The sequence below is a fragment of the Pongo abelii genome, chromosome 9, assembly GCF_028885655.2.
Source record: "Pongo abelii isolate AG06213 chromosome 9, NHGRI_mPonAbe1-v2.0_pri, whole genome shotgun sequence".
In the NCBI taxonomy this organism is placed as follows: Eukaryota; Metazoa; Chordata; class Mammalia; order Primates; family Hominidae; genus Pongo; species Pongo abelii.
Window position 1 is genome coordinate 87,856,952 of NC_071994.2, and position 18,855 is coordinate 87,875,806.

Genomic DNA, 18,855 nt, shown 5'->3' on the forward strand with positions numbered 1-18,855 from the left:
ATAAACGTTCAATTAATTCTCTTTAATTGTAATTAATCTTTTTGGGGGGTGTATCATGATATTCAGTGTTTCACTCAATTGTGGTTATATATTTTTCATCTTTGGCCATTGAGAGCCCCTCCAATTTAGCTCTCTTGTCTATTTGACAGAACTCCATTAGTCTCTGATAGTTAATTTGCTTTCTGACACACCTAGATTTTTCAGGTTTATCTTGTACTTTTCCTACACCAATTCTGAAGTCAGCCTCTCCTCCAGGGAGCCTTTCTTCAATTTAGTGGAAAACAGTTTTGGGAGGCCAGAAACAGGCCCTAGGGATGCTCACTGCATTGGATTTTTATTGCTTCTAGGCCTTTCAGTTGACAGAGCTAGGGAATATGTATTTTTTTTTACAGAAAAACTGTCAGGGGTTTAGACTGTTATTTTAAATTCAAATTAAACATTAAATAATTTTTTACTTAACTTTTTCAATACCTGCATTTAAGTCTTGAAAATTTTCTCCCTAGCAATATTAACATAATTATTTTTTGCTTTAGCATCAATATATAGAAAAATTTTCATATAATGCCAATATTACAACTAACAAACTAACGAATGAAATTTACTAAGATTTCTTTGCAGTTCTATTTGTCCTTGGAATATACTCCATTAAGGATATTCATCGAAAATACTGTTTTCTAAAGCCTTTTGGATAGTTCTTTTGTTTGTATGGTTATACCAATTTGAAATTCGTGCCATGTCATCCTTATATCTCTTCCTTACTGAAGATTTTAGCTTTCTGGGTACCTCTTCACCCACTAAGACCTAATTTAAGGTCACCCAGTAACAGTCAGGATTTAAATCTAGGCAGTCTTATGCCAATGCACCCTTTTGCTTACTGCACTAATACTTCAGCTGGTTTGCTGATCATAGATCTGAGTTTCCAAAGGGATCTCTCAAAGAGTTTGCATGGGAATGGTGGTGGGGGAGGGGAAGGATTGAGTAAGATTATGAAGGCTCAGACTTCTGGAAAGGACTAAGGTAAATGTGGATGTGAGCATAATGGGATTAATCTGGCAAGAGAATCTCTTGAGTCTATTTGGAGCTGCTTATTCTGCAGCCCTGAATGGTACAGCTGTTGGAAAGGCAGTTTTCTTGATCAGGAACAGGAGGTACTGTGAAGCTTTCCAAGCTACTGTACTCTCATGTTTTTCTCTTCTCTTGGACAGTTTTTACACATTCTACAGATACCTTAAATCCACTTCCAGGAAAAGCTTCCTCTAATCACTCCTACATTAGGCTGGAGGAACCTGCTATGCACTTCCATGTCCTCCTATTGTTCAGCGTGTTTCTCATCCAGAAGGATGCAAAGTCAGTGAAGATAAGGTCTCTATCTTGCTCACATTGTATCCTACCACTTAGCATAGTGTCTTGGCTAATAGACTCTCAATAAATATTTGTTAAATTAATGCAATATATTCAGTGAATGAGTTAGCAATTAGGATCAGAAAGAACAGAAATGAAAGATCAGAATGGCTGATCTACCTCCACTACCTTTTGTTGGTATGTCAGCATAAAAACAAAAATGAATACCAAAAGCCTAAAAGCTTGAGTATATAAGAAAACAGGCTCTCTAAAATCTAAGATTTATACAGACATGTGAAAATCCATGAGAGAAGCTAACACATCCAAATCTCTAGGAGAGAAATACTAATCATTGGGAGGCATTCTTTAGGGAAGAAAAATATATTGTCATTAGCCATATGTTGTTGAACATTTGTGGAAGCAGCAGCTTCCAGCTGAATGTCCTGACCCAGATCTGTCAGGCCATATTTGGCTTTATCTAAAATATGCCGTGCCTACCCAGTTCTTGGAGAGGGGAAAATGTGCAGGCTTTTGAATTGCCGAAACAGAAATATAGCTTATTGGGAAATTAAACAGATATGTGGAAGATTCTTTTATTTTTGTTTTCAATTTTACTATATTTTGAATAGGTAATATATTCACAGAGTTCAAAAGTCAAATGATATAAAATGGTATACATTAAGAAGTTTCTTTCCCATTCCTATCCCTGACCACCTCATTCCCTATATGCTTCCACACCACTAATAACAACTTTTTTCCCAATATTTATTTATGCAGCTGGAAATGTTTGCATGCTAATACCCCTCTCCTTCTCTCCCCTTTACACAGAATATAGTATAATATGGCTATTGCTCTATAGCTTGTTGTGTTTTTTTCTGCATATATCCTGGAGATAGTTCTATATCAATACATTAACAACTTCCTTTTCCTTTTGTTTTACAGTTGCACTGTGTTCCAAAGTGTGAAGGATCCAGTTTATATAACCTGTTCCCCATTGATGGTATGTAAGCTATTTCCAATCTTTTGCTGTAACAATGATGTAATGAATAACCTTAAACATGAAAGTGAAGATTATTTTAGACTAGTACAAATAAGAGTGGATTAGATCATCAAGTGGGAACTGTCTGGCAAGTAGCTAAGGCAGGAGTCCCTCTGTGGGACTGGGGAGTAAGGGTGTTGTGAGGGCACCGTAGTCAGTTGAATGTGTAATGAATGACCAGACAGATCTGCGCAAGAACAAGTTTTTTCTTGGATTCATTTTTTCCAAGTGGAATAAACAGAAGGTTTTAGAGAGAACAGCATCAAGTAGGGAGACTCATCTGTACAGTTCTAGGTGTCCCTAAGTTTAATGTTTTTAGTGTTTAGAAAATAACATCCAATTTGTCCTTAGGAATACACAATGATTAGAAAAGCTTATTCTCAGCCACTTCCCCAAATTCCAATAACTTTTTTAAGAGGCCAAGACTTGTGATTAAGGATTTAAAAAGGCTCCCTGCCTGATAAGGCTCTGGCAGTCTAAATAGATGTAGCACAGAAGGCACTATTGATGGTCCATCCAATATCCATCCTCCTTCATTCCTGCTGGCAGAGCCCTGCCTTTGCCAGGTAGTCCCTTCCACTATGTGGCACAGACTGGCCTCATTCCCATCTCAGGGTGGATCCTGACTGGTCTAAATCAATCATGCTGGCAACACGCCCTATGAAGATGCTTGGCTGAGGTATTTGCATATGACCCAATTTTGGCCAATGACACTGGCAGACAAGCTGTCTGGAGGGGGAGGGTAGGCTTTTAGGGGAGCAGTTAAGAGTCATCATCCTCTTTTCTTTGTGGGCCAAGAGGTGGTATCTCAAGTCTGCCCAGCTCTGTTGGTCTTGTCATAGTGGAAAGCAGAATATCCCTGACCTGACTCAGCCACAGCTACCTCATGGGTATCTGGGGAAAGGAGGGCTGAGTAGAACAGCAGGCACCTGGGCAGGTACTCCTTCAAACAACTTTCTTTAATAATTGTTTAATATATGGAGTCAGGTTGACAAAGATTTTCTATTAATATTTTGTTTACTAGAAACAAACTAACTTGAATTCATTTTCTCTTACCGAAGCAGAGTCAGTATTCTGAAAATACCAGTCAGTTCATTTCTCCTGTAGCTCTCCTCTTTTCAAGCTCTCTTTCATAATTTTTTGGAACCAGACAAGTTTCTTAGGGCACACTGAAGAGCTCACAGTTTGGGTAACAAAAAGTCACACCTATCAGCTACATGGCACTACTCATACATTATTTGCTTTTAGGATCTCTGTTCCGCTTTCGTTTGAGAGCTACTGCTTGTGGATGTTGCAGAACAATTCAGCAGGGATATAGATCTGCTTTAGAAAAGAGTGTTGTTGTTTAAATTTCCCCTCAAAGGCAGTAGTTTGGAGGAGGCCGATTTACATTTTGTCAGTTTGTTCCAGTGATAAGCATCACTTAATAGAGCAACATACCATAATAGATAAACTGGTTGCTTATCCGCTGATGTGGCTCTGGGTCACAGATTAACTATGAGGACTGACAGAGTGGAATACAAAGCACCACAGAGCGCAGAGGAAGAAAACAATGCCTTTTCAAGGCTCGTAAGAAGGTAGTTTGTATACCGGGAGAAAGCATGGGTTTTAGAGCCAGAAAACAGGCCCAGCTACTTCCTTGATAGTACCCAGAACAAAAAATAAAATATGGGGCCGCTTGTTAAAAAATAAATAAGAATTTCGCGACAGCAACAGTGAGCATTAAACCAGGTGTGGGGGCCTGTGTAGGCGGCATACCCAGGGCCTTAGGTTCAAAACTCACTTTTGCCTCTCCAAACCTTCCTGGGTTTGGACAAGTCATCCTCTCTGAGTCTCCCTTTTTTTCATCCGTAAAATTGCGATAATTGAACCTCCCTTGAAAAGTTGTTATGAGGGTGGAATGAAAAGCACCTGACACATGATAGGTGCACATTCCTCTTAGTCTATGTTGTGGGCTCTTCTTCGGTTGTTCTTCAGAGGCATCTATCTTTGGCTTTCTACTCTCATTTCCCACTTTCAAATTTTTTCAAAAGGGCATTAGGGTGAACCTTATAAAATGGCCCATATCTGACGACTTACGATCCCCAAAACGGCAAATAAGGATCAAACGTACACAAACTCCTCAGCACAGCTTTGAACAGTACCGTCCTCAGACCAGGACAACTGGGCTCGTTCCCCTGCGCCCGAGTTTTAGGGGACACGCGCCCCTACCCCCTGCCCTACTCCCCTCACGCGATCTTCCAGACGCGCTCTTCCCCCATATAACGTGGAGTCCCTGGAGCCCACTCCCCTTGTAGACCACACTCCAGTACCCGGAATTCCGGGATTCATACCCAAATGGCCCTCAGCCCGCTTCCAGAACCGTTCGGCCTCTGCCCATGGGACTTCTCCCCGCAGGCTGGGCTCAAAACTTAGGCCCCAAGGATTACCACGGGGCCGCAGTTTGGGATAGATGAGCCGAGCTTGGACGTACAGGTTGTGGGAGAGAGTAGGAGCGGTAGAGAAGCTGGAGGGTCGGCACGCATGCGTACCAGGCCCCTCGCAGAGCAGCACCGGCCTGGGTGGGAAAAGGAGGGCTGGGTCCGTGGCTTACATTTGTACGTTTGCCCCTCCTCTCGCGCCCCTCCCTCTCTCTCATATAACGGGCCAGCCTGGCTTTCAAGGTCCTCTATATTATGGCCCCAACCTACCATAACCGTTTACAGTTTTATCTGTACACATGCTTCTCTTCACCTCTTCCCAACTGCTATGATACCCCCAAGTATTCTGGGCATTTAAATATATCTCTATGCTTTCTACACGATGCTGTCTCAACCCCATCACCCTTTTCTCCACCTGAGGAAATTAATCATCCTTAGGAGTCCTCCCCGCCAACCCAACCCTTACCACCAGGCAGGGCTAGATGCTGCCTATGTTTTCCCCCTGTGATCACAGTATATAATAATAATAATAATTATTATTATTATTATAATTATTATTTTTGCCCTTAGACTGTATGGGGGCTCTTCCAGGGCAGTAAACATGCTTCTTTATGCTTCTCCTTAGTGCCTACCCCAGCACCTGGCACTCAGTCGCCAAAAATTATCTTTCAGTGTGCTGTAGTCATCAAAATCCTAGCTCCCCCAGTGACCAACTGGCCTTAAGCAAAATTACCGAAACCAGTCTCCTCTTCCTTAAAATAGAAATGAACACACTTTCCTTCTTGAATAGTCCTAAGGATTAAATAAAGTAAATCATCCAAATTGCTTCAGCACAATGATAAATAGTATGGGCTCAATAAAGGATATCCATGATTAACTTAGCTCCTATATTCTGATTCTTGGTAACCTGTAGGAGGAAGTAAATAGTCCTTTGAAGCTGGCAGTGTGGTTTCTATTTTGACGAGAAAAGTTTGTATTTAATAGCATAATCTTAATAGAAGTGTGAAAAAATGGGTGTAAAAAATTACCTGAGGTAAGGTAACACTTGCTTGGAAATGGTTTTACTAAAAAGGCACCAAGTCATATTTTTTAAGTAAATTCATTATGTAACTTGGTAGCCTTCACCAAAATGGGTGAGAAAAATACTACATTACAATCTATTTTGAGAGGTATTCATAATAATGTTTATATATCAATACCTAATTACAGGAAGATAAGAAAATATAACTACCTTTGAGAACTTTTTTAAGAACTTTACATATACATAACTATCATGTTTTTATAACTATTCTTACAAAATGTAGGTATTACTACAAAAATGCTGCAAGCATACCTATACACATTCAGCTTAGATTTTTTTAAAAAAGGAAAAAATTACAAAAAATATGCTAATAGAAACAGAAAACAATTTCTGAGTTACTCTATAGATCATGTCTGCTATGACCTGTTACCCCAAATTGTCTAATGGTCTATTAGCATATCATGTCTGCTATGACTTGTTACCCCAAATTGTCTAATTGTCTATTAGCATATCGTGCAATATTAAATTAAGCTACTGATATTTGCATTATTGCACATCTAAATCCTCTTTTTAAAGAGAAAACCAAAAAATGGAATATTATCTAAGCTTGCAGAAAAACTAAAAATTGTTTTATATAACTTATTTGAATCATATTGCTCATATAGAATAAAATTGACCTACTTTGTTAAAGAACTTGATCTCAATCATTTTCCAAGCTAGTGCAAAATAAAATAAAGTCAGACACTTTTTTTTTCTGCAAAATAGTCATGCTATTATGCTGATATGTGTTTGCTTACAATCTCAACTATGGGAGACTATAAGCCTAACTATCTACAATGGGTAATTGTGCTAATTATTTTTCACAATGGCACATCTCACTGCACTTAGATTGACTTAAATCATAGAAGCTGCTAATTTAAAATCCTAACATATATGAAGATATCTGAGGTTGAGAATTAATAACTTATGGGTAGGAGAAGATACTACTAGTAAATTTAACATTTCTAAGGCACAGACGGAAATCTGGCAAATCTGGTGTATTCTAGGTGTAGAAATGAAAATTAATAATGGCTTTACAATAATAACAACAATATCATAGTAAAGTAGCTTTTCTTTGAGTTGCCTTTTGTGCTTGAAAGTATAATAAATGGGATATCATCTTTACTCTTGCCATAATGCTAAGACTCAAATATTTGAATTCTGAATTGCAGGCCAGAGGAAGCAGAAACTTCCTTATGGAGAGAGATGGCGGAGTTTGCCATTGAGTTCTCTCTCCTTGCTTAAAAGATCCAGGCTGTGCTTTTTGAAGGCTTCAGACTGCAGCCTGAGTTCATCGTAGGCCTTCTGGATCCCATCTACTTTGCGCTGAAGCTCCCTGACTCTCAAGTTGCTGTCCACAGCCACTGCCTCTTGCTCAAACCGCTCCAGCGCATGCTTCCTGGCCTCATTTGCTATCTCCAACTTTTCCTCAAGCTGACAGATCTCTGCCTGTTTGTTCTGAAGCACTTTGCCCCTTTCCATGGACAGCTGCAGCAACTCCTCTTTCTCTCTAGTGACAGTCTGCAGCCTGGCCTGCAGCTCCTGGCTCAGGCTGCTGTGTGTCTCCTCTGCCTTAGCCATCTGCTCCACAGCCTGCTGGTGCTGCTGCTTGAGGGTCTGCAGCCGGCTGCGCAGCTGTTCCGTCTCCTTGGTGTGGGTGCAGGCCTGCTGGCTCTGTAGCTCCAGCAGCTCCTTCTCGCGCGCCTGTGCCTGGCAGGCATCCTGAGCACACCTCTCCTTCAGCGTTTCTAGCTCCCCAGTGAGGGCCTCACACCGGACTGTGAGCTGTAATACTTCTGCCTCCTCATCCTTCAGAGCCTGGCTGAAGAGGCTGCTATTCTCCAGCCTCAGCTTCTCATTCTCCTCCCTCAGCTTGATGTTCTCACTCTTGTATTCATCCTTGAAGCAGATCATCAACTCGTGGTTGGCTGCTAGGGTCATAAAGCGTTCCTCTAGCTTCCGACTGTACTCACCCTGGGCCTTGAGCTTCTCAGCCTCCTGCATCATCTTCTCCTCCAGCTCTGCATTGAGCAGCTCCAGGATCTGGCAGCGCTCCAGGGCCTCATCTGACCTCCGCTTCAGGATGCAGATGAGCTGGGACTGCTCTTCAATGCGGGAGTGAAGCATAGCCTTCTCGCTCCTCTCCTCCTCTGACAGTCCCCGGAGGTTTGCCAAGGCTTCCCTCAGACCGTCTAGTTCCTTAAACTCCGTCTCCTCTTCCTGGTTGTTCAGTTTTTCATTTTGCTTCTCTAAGCCTTCTTCAGGGGGCGGGGTGTCCATCCTGGGAGCCTGCTCTTTCTGGAGCATAGGCGCTCTCATCCACTAAGGGCTGACTACAGTCTTTTCCCCTCAGATTTCAAAAGCTGCAGGGTGTTGCTAGGGACTCTTGGCACTCCCCAGCAGTTGGTTTTTCCAGTAAGGAGCCCTGTAATTGGTGGACAGGTCTTCAGAATGCTATGAAGTAACAACAGGGGAATCTGGAGGAGTCCAGAGCCAATCTGGTCGGGTTACTTTTGCCTTTCTAACCAATCACAGCTCTCAGTTGTCAACTGTCTCAGTGTCTGGCCTGTACAGCACAGAGATGCCAACCCCACTCAATCTCCAGCCAGCATCAGGGGAGGAAGCCTGACTCCACCTAATTTCTGGTAGTAGTAAACAAATGAAGCAGGCAATGATATATTTATCCTCCCTCTCCCCTCTTCAGTTATCGTGTGAATAAATTACTGTTTGTGGAAACATGGTTGGCTCCTCAAAAAATTTCAGTCTATGAATACAAAGTAGTAGTGGTATTCTGAGAGCCTGTTTGGCACAGCTCCCTTTTGGTATTTAAGCATTAAAATAGCAAACACCAGTGAAATTTCTTTTGTTGTTCTTAGCATTGTCCCCACCTGGGCATAAATACTTTTTATTAGATATTTAACACCCCCTGTTTTTACCCATTAGCAAAATAAGGTTACAGAAAGAAGCTTAGTGAACCACACAGATAAACATTAAAACAGAAAAAATAAGATCCAAATGAAGCTTGCCATTATATGCCGAAGTCAACTCCTGATAGATTAGTTAAATGTAAACAGAAACTAGAAGAAAATGAAGGTAAACATCAAATCTCTGGGGCTAGGAAGGATTTTTTTTTTTATCTTAAACATTATGTAAGATCAGAAAGGGAAAGCTTACTCAAAAAGTTATGTATAATTTTTAAAATTATGTGACTTCTGAGGTCTCTCCAGCCCCTTCTTCCACTGGATTTTCTTGACATTTTACTCCTGAAACCCAACTACTGAAGCCAAACCCAAATCCACTAACCAGCTCTCTGGCCCTATCTTTAGGTGTTCCTCTGCTTAGAATGCCTTTCCTACTTTGTCCCTTGTCACTCTAGTAAAGCTTTTTATTCTTAGTTAAGAATCGTCTCTGAAGCCTTTTCCTGGCCCCTACATGTCCAATTGGTCACTCACATCTTTTAGTGCATCCGCTATAGCTATCTGTACTTCTGGTGGAGGATGTGAAAATTTTATTGCAGTCACTGTTTATCTGCCAGCTTCCCTCTGTTAGACTGTAAGATCCTTAAGGGCAGGGACTGTGTCTATTTCATCCTTGATGATTAGACTAGTGCCTGGCACATGGGGGAGATTCAGATAAATGTGTATTAAGTGGATGTTGAAGGTAAAAATCAAATTGAGAAAAATATCCATAATATGACAGACACTACTTTTTTTTTTTTTTTTTTTTTTTTTGAGACAGAGTCTCCCTCCATCGCCCAGGCTGGAGTGCAGTGGTACGATCTCAATTCACTGCAACCTCCGCCTCCTGGGCTCAAGCAATTCTCCTGCCTCAGTCTCCTGAGTAGCTGGGATTACAGTTACATACCACCACACCTGGCTAATTTTTGTATTTTTAGTAGAGACGGGGTTTCACCATGTTGGTCAAGCTGGTCTTGAACTCCTGACCTCAAATGATCCACCCGCCTCAGCCTCCCAAAGTGCTGAGATTACAGGCATGAGCCATCGCACCCAGCCCAGACACTAAATTTTTTAAATAAATATTTTATACATATCAACAAAACATTAACATCTAAAAAGAAAAATAAACAATTAAATTCACAAAAATGGCCAAGAACTGAACGTCTACAGTGATCCAATAAATACAAGTTAAAATTAGATATAATTTCGGCTGGGCGTGGTGGCTCACGCCTGTAATCCCAGCACTTTGGGAGGCCGAGGCGGGCGGATCACAAGGTCAGGAGATTGAGACCATCCTGGCTAACAGGGTGAAACTCCGTCTGTACCAAAAAAATACAAAAAATTAGCCAGGCGTGGTGGCAGGCGCCTGTAGTCCCAGCTACTCAGGAGGCTGAGGCAGGACAATGGCGTGAACCTGGGAGGCGGAGCTTGCAGTGAGCCGAGATCGCGCCACTGCACTCCAGCCTGGGCAACAAAGCAAGACTCCATCTAAAAAAAAAAAAAGAAAAAAAATAGATATAATTTCATGTATCAAATTAGTCAAAAAATTTTCTCTTAAGACTAGCCAGGACTAGAAAGGAGTATTGAAATAGGCACTCTCTTAAACTGTTGGTGAAAGTCAGTTGACAGCAGGTATTGAGAAATTAAGATATTTTTATGGCTTCTGAACTAGTAATTCTTCTGGGGAGATCTTTGCTTAGGAAATAATCTGAAAGAAAATATTTTGCTCAAAACTTTTCATTGTAGTGTGGTTTGTAACAACTAAAAGTTGGAAACCCAAGTGTTCAAAAAAAAAGGGAATGGTTACAAAAATTATGATATATTCATACAAAAAATATTGTGCAGCCACTAAAACTTATTACATTTATAGGTAATTTTTAATAGCATGGAAAAGTCTTATGTTAGAAATACAACTGAAAAAGGCAAAATACAAAACTTAAAATTCAGATGATTTCAATCCTGTGAAAATTAAGGGTAGGGAAAAGAGTTGACTATTCTTGTGGTCACAGTTTCTGGTGATCAGATTTAGTATCTCCCAAGTCATGATGATAAGGAAAAACCCTGGGTGTCATTATAGATATGAGATGAATTTTTAAATGCTTCAGATTTCACTGGGAGCGAAACAAATCTGAAAGAAGAGTTTCAGGTTTTTCCTTCAATGTCAAAGATCAAGGTCTCATGTTTCCAATCCTGAATTTCTTGTCGATATATGGAAACCAAGACTGAGGACTGGGGAAATTTCCTAAGCTGAAATTTTAACAACTACGTAAACAGTAGGATATTGAAGTTTTGTGAAAGTGAATTCCAAAGACTTTAAAAATGTGAATTAAACTTATTTGTAATTTTCCCACATTTCTCTTCTGTCCTTTTCCTTAAATTTCAAGCTTCATATGCTTAAATGGAGCTCATCTAGTTATTTTCAAGGCAAATGACTAGAAAATTAGAATGGGCCTCTTAAATAAAAGGGTCTTACGAACACTGAAAATTTTATTTGTTGATTATATGGTTGTCTGATATCATAAAGTGAATTCACAAAACATATTTCCTGAGAGGAGGAAAAGAATTCAGAAAAATACTGAAAAAAGATACATACACATTTGTTTTTTTACCAGTCAGGGTCTCTGTTGCCCAAGCTGGAGTGCAGTAGTGTCATCATAGCTCACTGCAGTCTTGAATTCCTGGGCTCAAGCAATCTTCCTGCCTCAACCTCCCAAGCAGCTAGGACTACAAGTGTGTACCACCATGTTCAGCTAAATTTTCCACATTTAAAAAAGCTTATATTTCTTTTTTGCAAATATATTTTAATACACATTTCTATTAAATTTATATTTACATTGTTTAAAATAACATACATCTATAATTACTTATCAAGACCAAGAATCTGATAAGATCCTAATCAATATTCATTCATTTATTCAATAAACATTTGCAAGGTTATTTGCAATGCTAGGTGCTAAGAATATATTAATAAAATAGATACGATCACTGTCCTCAAATAACTTAGTTTAGTAATCACTTTGGTTCCTCTCTGCCGTGGTTGTCTTCTTTGCTCAATCATTTTTTTTCTAGCTCCCCTCCTAAAAGTATCCCGTATATTCCCTTCCCAGAGATCCAAGGTGACCAATGCTCTCCCTTGTGGTGGCCAATGAGTCGTCTCCACTTATCTTTAAGTCCTTCCATGCCTCCCTCCCTTTTAAAGCTACCATTTACAGAGCTCTTCTAGGTAGTGGGCATTTATTTGTACATCTCTCACTTAATTCTAATGATATTCTTGAAGGGTAGGCATTATTATCTACATTTTATCGATTACAGGTAACAAAGAAACCAAGGTTCAGAGAGGTTAAGCAAATTATCTCATGCCACCCAGGGAATAAGTGATAGAGCCAGAATTCAAATCTAGATCTTTTTGATATCAAAGCCCATGATCTTAGATCACACTTCATTTGTCCATTTGATCATTCATTCATTCATCTCACATAGACTGAGAAACTATTATATCCAAGAATGAAGTCCCAACTCTCAGGATGATTACAGTTTAGTGATAGACACAGATAAATGGATAACAACAATTCGGTGTGAACACTGCTAAAATAATCATAGATAAATTAGACATCACTCTTTTCAAAGATACAGTGGTAAACACTGCATGTTACTGAAGGCACAAAGAAGGGATACAAAACCAGTCTTGGATGGAAGGGGCATATTAGTCAAGATAGTTTTAATAGAAACCCAATTCAATTTAGCTAAGCAAGTGGAAATATATTGGCTCACAGAAAAGTGCACAGAGGGAGCTCATAGAGTCAAAGCAGGAGAGGCAGGAACTAGGTAGGACCTCAAGAACCAAAACTGCAGATGCAAAGCCACAAGGACTCTTTATTTCTCCATCTATTTCTCATTTCTATTGTAGACAGGGTGGATGTGTGATTTTCTCCAGCCACAGTTTGCACCAAGGACAGGGTAGTTCCACTGAATTTATGTGGGGATGGGATCTGTAATAATGCTAGTGGGTGGGTATTCAATGAAAGAAAAGAAAGCAAAAATTTTGAGGCTAGTGGCAAGAGAGTGGTTGACTGGATAGAGGAGTGATAGTGGGAGGTGACTGATAGGGGTTTGAGGGATGGAGTCCACAATGACTTTTAAAAATAATGTTACAGAATAATGAACTGAAAGCTGAGAGCATAGGAGATTTTGGTCAGAGTGGGATGTTTACATTTAATGCTTCAAAGGTAGAACTTCCCAGTTACAAGGAAGTTCATGGATTTGTGTGGCTGAAAAGGAACAGAGGTTAAGGACATTCAAATTGAGGAGGTCAAGGAACTAAGAAGCCAGGGTGTCTGATGAACATTCATATGCTGTGGAGCCAGGGGCCAGGGTCGTCAATGAATGAGTTGAGAAGGATGGTAGAGGACAAGGATGAGTGGAAGGAATCATCATAATAGCAAACATTTACAGAATGCTATCTGTCAAAAGTGAGCACTATATTGATTCATTTATTTTCACCTACAGAGTAGGCACAATGTCCCCCCTTACTTTCTTTTTTTTTTTTCTTTTACAGATGAGACACAAAGAAGTTAGATAACTTGTCCAAGGTCACACAGCTACTAAGTAGTTTAACTGAGATTCAAATCCAAACTACCTGTTTCTGGAGGTCACTTAACCATTACACTGTACTCCCTTCCTGATACAACTGGACAACACACATCCTTAGAAACATTTACAGGAAGAGAGAGGAGCAATGATCTGAAATCTGATCCCACATCCTGATTGAGGTACTGGGTGTGAGAGTGAGTTTTCTTTTTGTAAGGCTGAAGGAGAACCAGTTCTTTTGGAAAAAGCCAGCCAAAGAAATAAGAATCTTTATTTATGTGGGGACATTTTTTTTCTTATAAAACAAACTAGTGAATAAGCCTGGGAGAGAGTGAAGATGAGAGTAGATGAGAGACCAATCCCAAAGCAGAATGGGAATGAAAGTAGAGAGGAAAGAGATATTTGGGGCTTTTTACTTGTATAGTGAGTATGGATGCCAGGGATCTGCAAAGATGTCTGAGCAAGTTCCCTGGAAAATACAGCTGAGGGGAAGGGTGGTAGGCATTTCTGAAAGAAGCTAGCCTAGCCTAACAGTAACCATGCTTTGGGTGGACTGCTGGAGCATGTGAGAAGTCCATGGAGTTCCCAGGATCCTCACCACCCACTTAGAAGCTAGAGCAGTCACGGTAAATGGAAGAATTCAGGCCTCTCTGAAAAGAGTCAGCAGTGACCCTTAGAAATTTTACTTCATTTTAAAAATAATGGTATTTTGAAATATTTTCACTTGAGGTAGAAACAAATTGCATGTATACCTAGCTCTTGATTTCGCCAGTGTCTATATAACATCCCATTCTTCTAATAATGAACCATTTTCCTTTGGCCACAGGGTGGGCACATTACCCAGGCTAGGTGAATCATATTACACCATCCACAGTGAATGGTCCAATAATAGATGGGCATATGACACAGACCTGGCCAGTTTCCACCATAGGTCTTTCAAGCTGAACCTAGGAAAGAGAAGTGCTTTAGCTGAGAGGTTGTGATGTTGAACCTGGCTGAGGTGCTATTTCTCACTCCCTGAAGAAGAGAGACCGCATCTGAGTTTCTAGTTCCAGCCTGCAAGTCCCCAAAATAACCTAGGTTCCCGCAGTACTTCTTTATTCTGTGAGCTAACCCAGTATATTTCCAATAAATCCTCCTTTTTGGCTTATTACCAGTTGGGCTTCTGAAAAAAAAAAAGCCCTAAAATATGCAGTTCAAGAAATGCCTCTAGCTTAAAAAAATGTACTTTGAAGTTTTAGGAGGGTCTTTGCCTAAAAGTTACACTGGCTCAAAAGCATGTCAACCTGAGTTCACTAAAGAATTCAAGTTGCCTACATTATTTTAAAGAGACAGGATCTCCTTCTGTCTCCCAGGCTGGAGTGCAGTGGCACAATCAAAACTCACTGCAGCCTCAAACTCCTAGGCTCAAGCAATTCTCCCACCTCAGCCTCCCATGTAGATAGGACTACAGGCACACACCACCATGCCCAACTAATTTTTTTAGTTTTTCTAGAGATGGGATCTTGCTATGCTCCCCAGGCTGGTCTTGAACTCCTGGCCTCAATCAATGCTCTTGCCTCAGCCTCCCAAAGTGTTGGAATTACAAGCATGAGCCACCACACCCAGCCATGCTTACATTTTATAAAGCATGAAGCTCACACTTAGCCTTCCTTTTGAACCAGGTAAGATTAAATTTATGATTTATACTTTTTTTCATGTGAAACCTCTCCTTGGACTTCTTGAGGCAGTCAGAAGTGCTGTGGATAGATGCAAAGAAGGTGGGGGGTTCTATTTTCCACTTTGGTGTTTTGAAGATGAGGGATCGGGGGATAGGATGAGACAGGCAGTCCTGGTCCTAGATGGGGAGATAATGGAGCCAATCTCATTAGTGCTCCAGAGCTGGCTGGATGCTGGTTTTACAGGTAACTGAAAGAAAGGCTGAGAAAGTAGCTTGTACTATGATCTGGCAGAAGCCAGAACAGGGTTTGTGCTTCTGCCACTGTGCTCTAGCAAGTGTGACTCTAATTAGCTCATTTTGCCCTTCCCTAAGGTCAGAGCAGGAACGATAAATAGAGCTAGACTAAGCACTCTAATAAAAAACCTGGGTTGGGAAGCCGAGGCAGGCAGATTACAAGGTCAGGAATTCTCGAGACCAGCTTGGCCAACATGGTAAAACCCCATCTCTACTAAAAATACAAAAATTGGCCGGGCGTGGTGGTGGGCACCTGTAATCCCAGCTACTCAGGAGGCTAAGGCGGGAGAATTGCTTGAACCCAGGAAGCGGAGGTTGCAGTGAGCCGAGATCACGCCAGTGCACTCCGGCCTGGGTGACCGAGCGAGACTCCATCTAAAAAAAAAAAAAAAAAAAAAGACCTGAGGAGACAATGGAAAGGGCATTGACCTAGGTTAGTCACTCTTATTGACAAGTGGGTAGAACGTTCTAGTATCTGTTTGGGAAAACAGGCAAGCATTCTAGTTGTTTTCAATGACATTTATGAGATGCTTGTTGTAAGATCCCATGTTCGCCTGTCACTCAGGCTTTCTTGAACCTACATTAAATCAGTGCTTGTTTTGAGAAAATTAAGCTGGTTGGTTCCTAAGGGAGAGTAATGTGCTTCATATACTAAAATCATCCCCAAAGCATTTTAACTACTTTAAAAAAAATCCTTGAGATCTGCTATGTCCTTTAAAACAAAATAAATAAAAATAAAAATCCTACTCTTAATAACATAGCCAAAGTTGCCCATTTAGGGGAGATGATGCCCAGAATTGCAGTGAAGACTGTAGAAATATTAGCCCAGAAGAAGTTCATTAGCCTTGTTAGGAAATTTAGATGTTTAGAATTCCTAAAATATTTTATTTAAAATGAGAAGTCAGGCTAATTTTCTAATACAATTTAAATCAAATGATAATTTATTCTAAGGGTTTTTAGAAAATACTTTATGAAAATTTTACATACATAAGAAGCACAGTATAATTGAACAACTTACATTCTAATTAAAACTTTGTTGCAAAACATGTTTGTGACTACTCTTATGCTGCTTTCATATAGTAAAGTTATAAGAAAAACAATCATATATATGCAGGGTTTTAAAAAAAATAAACTCATAAAAATACAGGCTTGAGACCTATTTTAGAATTAAGTCAAAACAAGCCAACAACTGAATTTTACCTATGGCCAGTGGGTGGCACTAAAATACATTTGAGGCTTGTTTTAACTGCCTGTTTCCTCAAGGCAGAAAAACACCAGTAAATTCAGTCTCATTGCCCTAATATGGAATTCCATATTTTATTAGAGATTACAGAGTAAATAGTTTCTTAAGGTCCATTTTTTTTTTTATCATCACTGATGTTCTGTCTCCATTCCCCACTCCACTTTGAGTATCTTTCTGCGACTTTTTCCCACAACCTACAAAGGTCCTGCAAGGGTACCAGACCCTCTTAACTGTGGCACAGAATTGTGGTGTGAAACACATGATGGCAAACAAGAACATTTTGCTTGTTAACAATACCCCATGTTTAATGCTCTGGGGCAGTTTTTTCTTTGAAGCAGCAGCAGAAATTCAGTTTTCCTAGCTTGTTCCAATATCTTATTTAATGTTAGAGTCACAAATTACACATTTTGTTATTATTTAAATCCCTTGGGCCTTGTAATCAAAGAAGCACATGCAGATTGACTTTTACATGCTGTGTAGTATTCCTTAGGTGCAATGGATAGAAAGTGAGGACATTTGTCCACCTACTGAGATTTTCAAGATCAGATTCCACCGGTTTAGTAGTTTTCAGTGGAGGAGCCAGTGGAATTTGGGCTCATTTGGAAATCTTGGCAATCAAAAGCATTCTGAGAGGCAGTGTTGCTTCAATCCAAGTATTGGGGGAGTTTACCATCTTCTCCCAGAGAGCAACTTCCTCTGAAGTAGAGTCCATCCAGTCCACTTCAGTCCCATAACTTTTACCTGAAAAAAGGAAGCTTTGCATTTAAAAAGAAACAGCTCATTGGGGGTGGGGGAAAGAGGGAAAGTCATTCCCTAATTATAACCACCAGCGGAAGCTAGGAGGAGCTTTCTTCACCGGGAGGGCAGATGTGAGACTCAACATAAGGAAGAACTGTTCAACTGTCTGAGTGACTTCATGTTTGTAATCATTACCATAATTCCCAGAGCAATGATTTTTCTTCAAGTTAATGTAAAGGCCAGATGAAAATTCATCAAGGAATAAGGGAGTTGGGAGGACTTCTGCACTGGGTTGGAGATGACACTAGATAATCTCTAGGTTAGTGTGACTAAGGCTTTAGTGTCTAACAGACTCAATTTTGTTGAATCTTGGCTCTGCCACTTTGTAGCTGTGTTACTTACTTTCTTGGACTATCAGTTCCTTTGGGGTAACATTAGTAACTACCTCATAGACTTGTGAGGATTCAATGAAATAATGTAAATGAAGCATTTAATACAGTGACAGGTGCTCCATAAATGTTACTGTTATTACTCAAAGCATATATTTAGCCTTGAAGGACCATAAATGTTTTTGCAGGGCAGACTACTGATGAAGGCTTTTCTGTCCCTGCCACTGCCACAGTAACTTAAGCTCTATATGCAGAGACACTTCACCCTGTTAATCCTCATATCTGGAGCCCTTGGCATACAACCTGACATTTCTTTACTCATTTATTTCACTATACTTAACAGATATCCATTTTCAGGATATCTCGGTTTTCATTGGGAAGAAGCAAAGCAACAAACAAACCTCTAGTATCTCTAGAAAAATTTGGCTCATGGAGAATTAAAAATGTAGCAAACAGTACCTGTTCCAAAGCCAATCCGAAGACCTCCCAAAAATTGGTTGGTTAATTTGTAATGGTCCCAGACAGTAAGCTCTACACAGGCTTCCATCAGATCTTCAGGCCTGAACCCATCATACACCATAGTGTGGTTGAAGATAGGGTTGGTGGTTTTCCCTACAGCTCTTGTCTTCTGGCGACTTTTCCTACTTGTATCTGGAAGGATGGTACTACAAAAAGAGGCATGATTGTGGGAGCATTTTAGTAAGACAGTGAACATTCATGCTTTCAATACATAACAACACAGCTATTAAAGATTGACAATGGAGGAAAATGTGGAGAGATAGTGGTGGTGGTGGTTTGGCAGACAGTGGGGTAGGGGGTAGGGACACATCATGCTGAAAAGACTCTGGACCTAGAGTCGGCTATACTTGGTTTGAATCCTGACTCTGCTACCTCCTGGGTATGCATTTTAGGGAAAGTTACTCAACCTTACGGACACTTGCTTCTTCATCTATAAAATGGGAATGGTGATGCTGATTTCATAAGGCTAAAATTAGAATTAAATAACATATGCAAAACACTTAGCTCCATGCCTGCATTTAGTAAGTGCTTAATATGCTAGTAATCATTTGAGGATTCCTTTAAAATTTGCAAGCACAGGCTATCCTGATTAGCTGTGATAGCCTAAG

At 40.3% G+C, this 18,855-nt stretch overlaps 2 protein-coding genes across 36 annotated transcripts in view; both read right to left on the bottom strand.

Annotated features, from left to right (window-relative positions):
• Nucleotides 1–6,843: 6,843 nt before the first annotated feature.
• CCDC89 (coiled-coil domain containing 89) lies at nucleotides 6,844–8,689 on the bottom strand. The gene has a single exon (XM_024255543.3). It carries the CDS (start codon nucleotides 8,177–8,179, stop codon nucleotides 7,055–7,057), a length of 1,125 nt encoding a protein of 374 aa, XP_024111311.2. The 5' UTR covers nucleotides 8,180–8,689; the 3' UTR covers nucleotides 6,844–7,054.
• A 7,579-nt stretch (nucleotides 8,690–16,268) lies between these two features.
• The window catches only part of SYTL2 (synaptotagmin like 2), a 116,479-nt gene continuing 113,892 nt past the window's right edge, over nucleotides 16,269–18,855 (bottom strand). For 34 of the 35 annotated variants that reach the window (XM_054523939.2, XM_063727997.1, XM_054523940.2 and 31 more), the window contains 2 exons: nucleotides 18,188–18,393; nucleotides 16,269–17,342 (listed from right to left, as the gene is read on the bottom strand). In XM_054523939.2, the coding sequence (XP_054379914.1) occupies nucleotides 17,197–17,342; nucleotides 18,188–18,393 (352 nt within the window). In that variant the 3' untranslated portion in view covers nucleotides 16,269–17,196. 35 annotated transcript variants of the gene reach the window in all.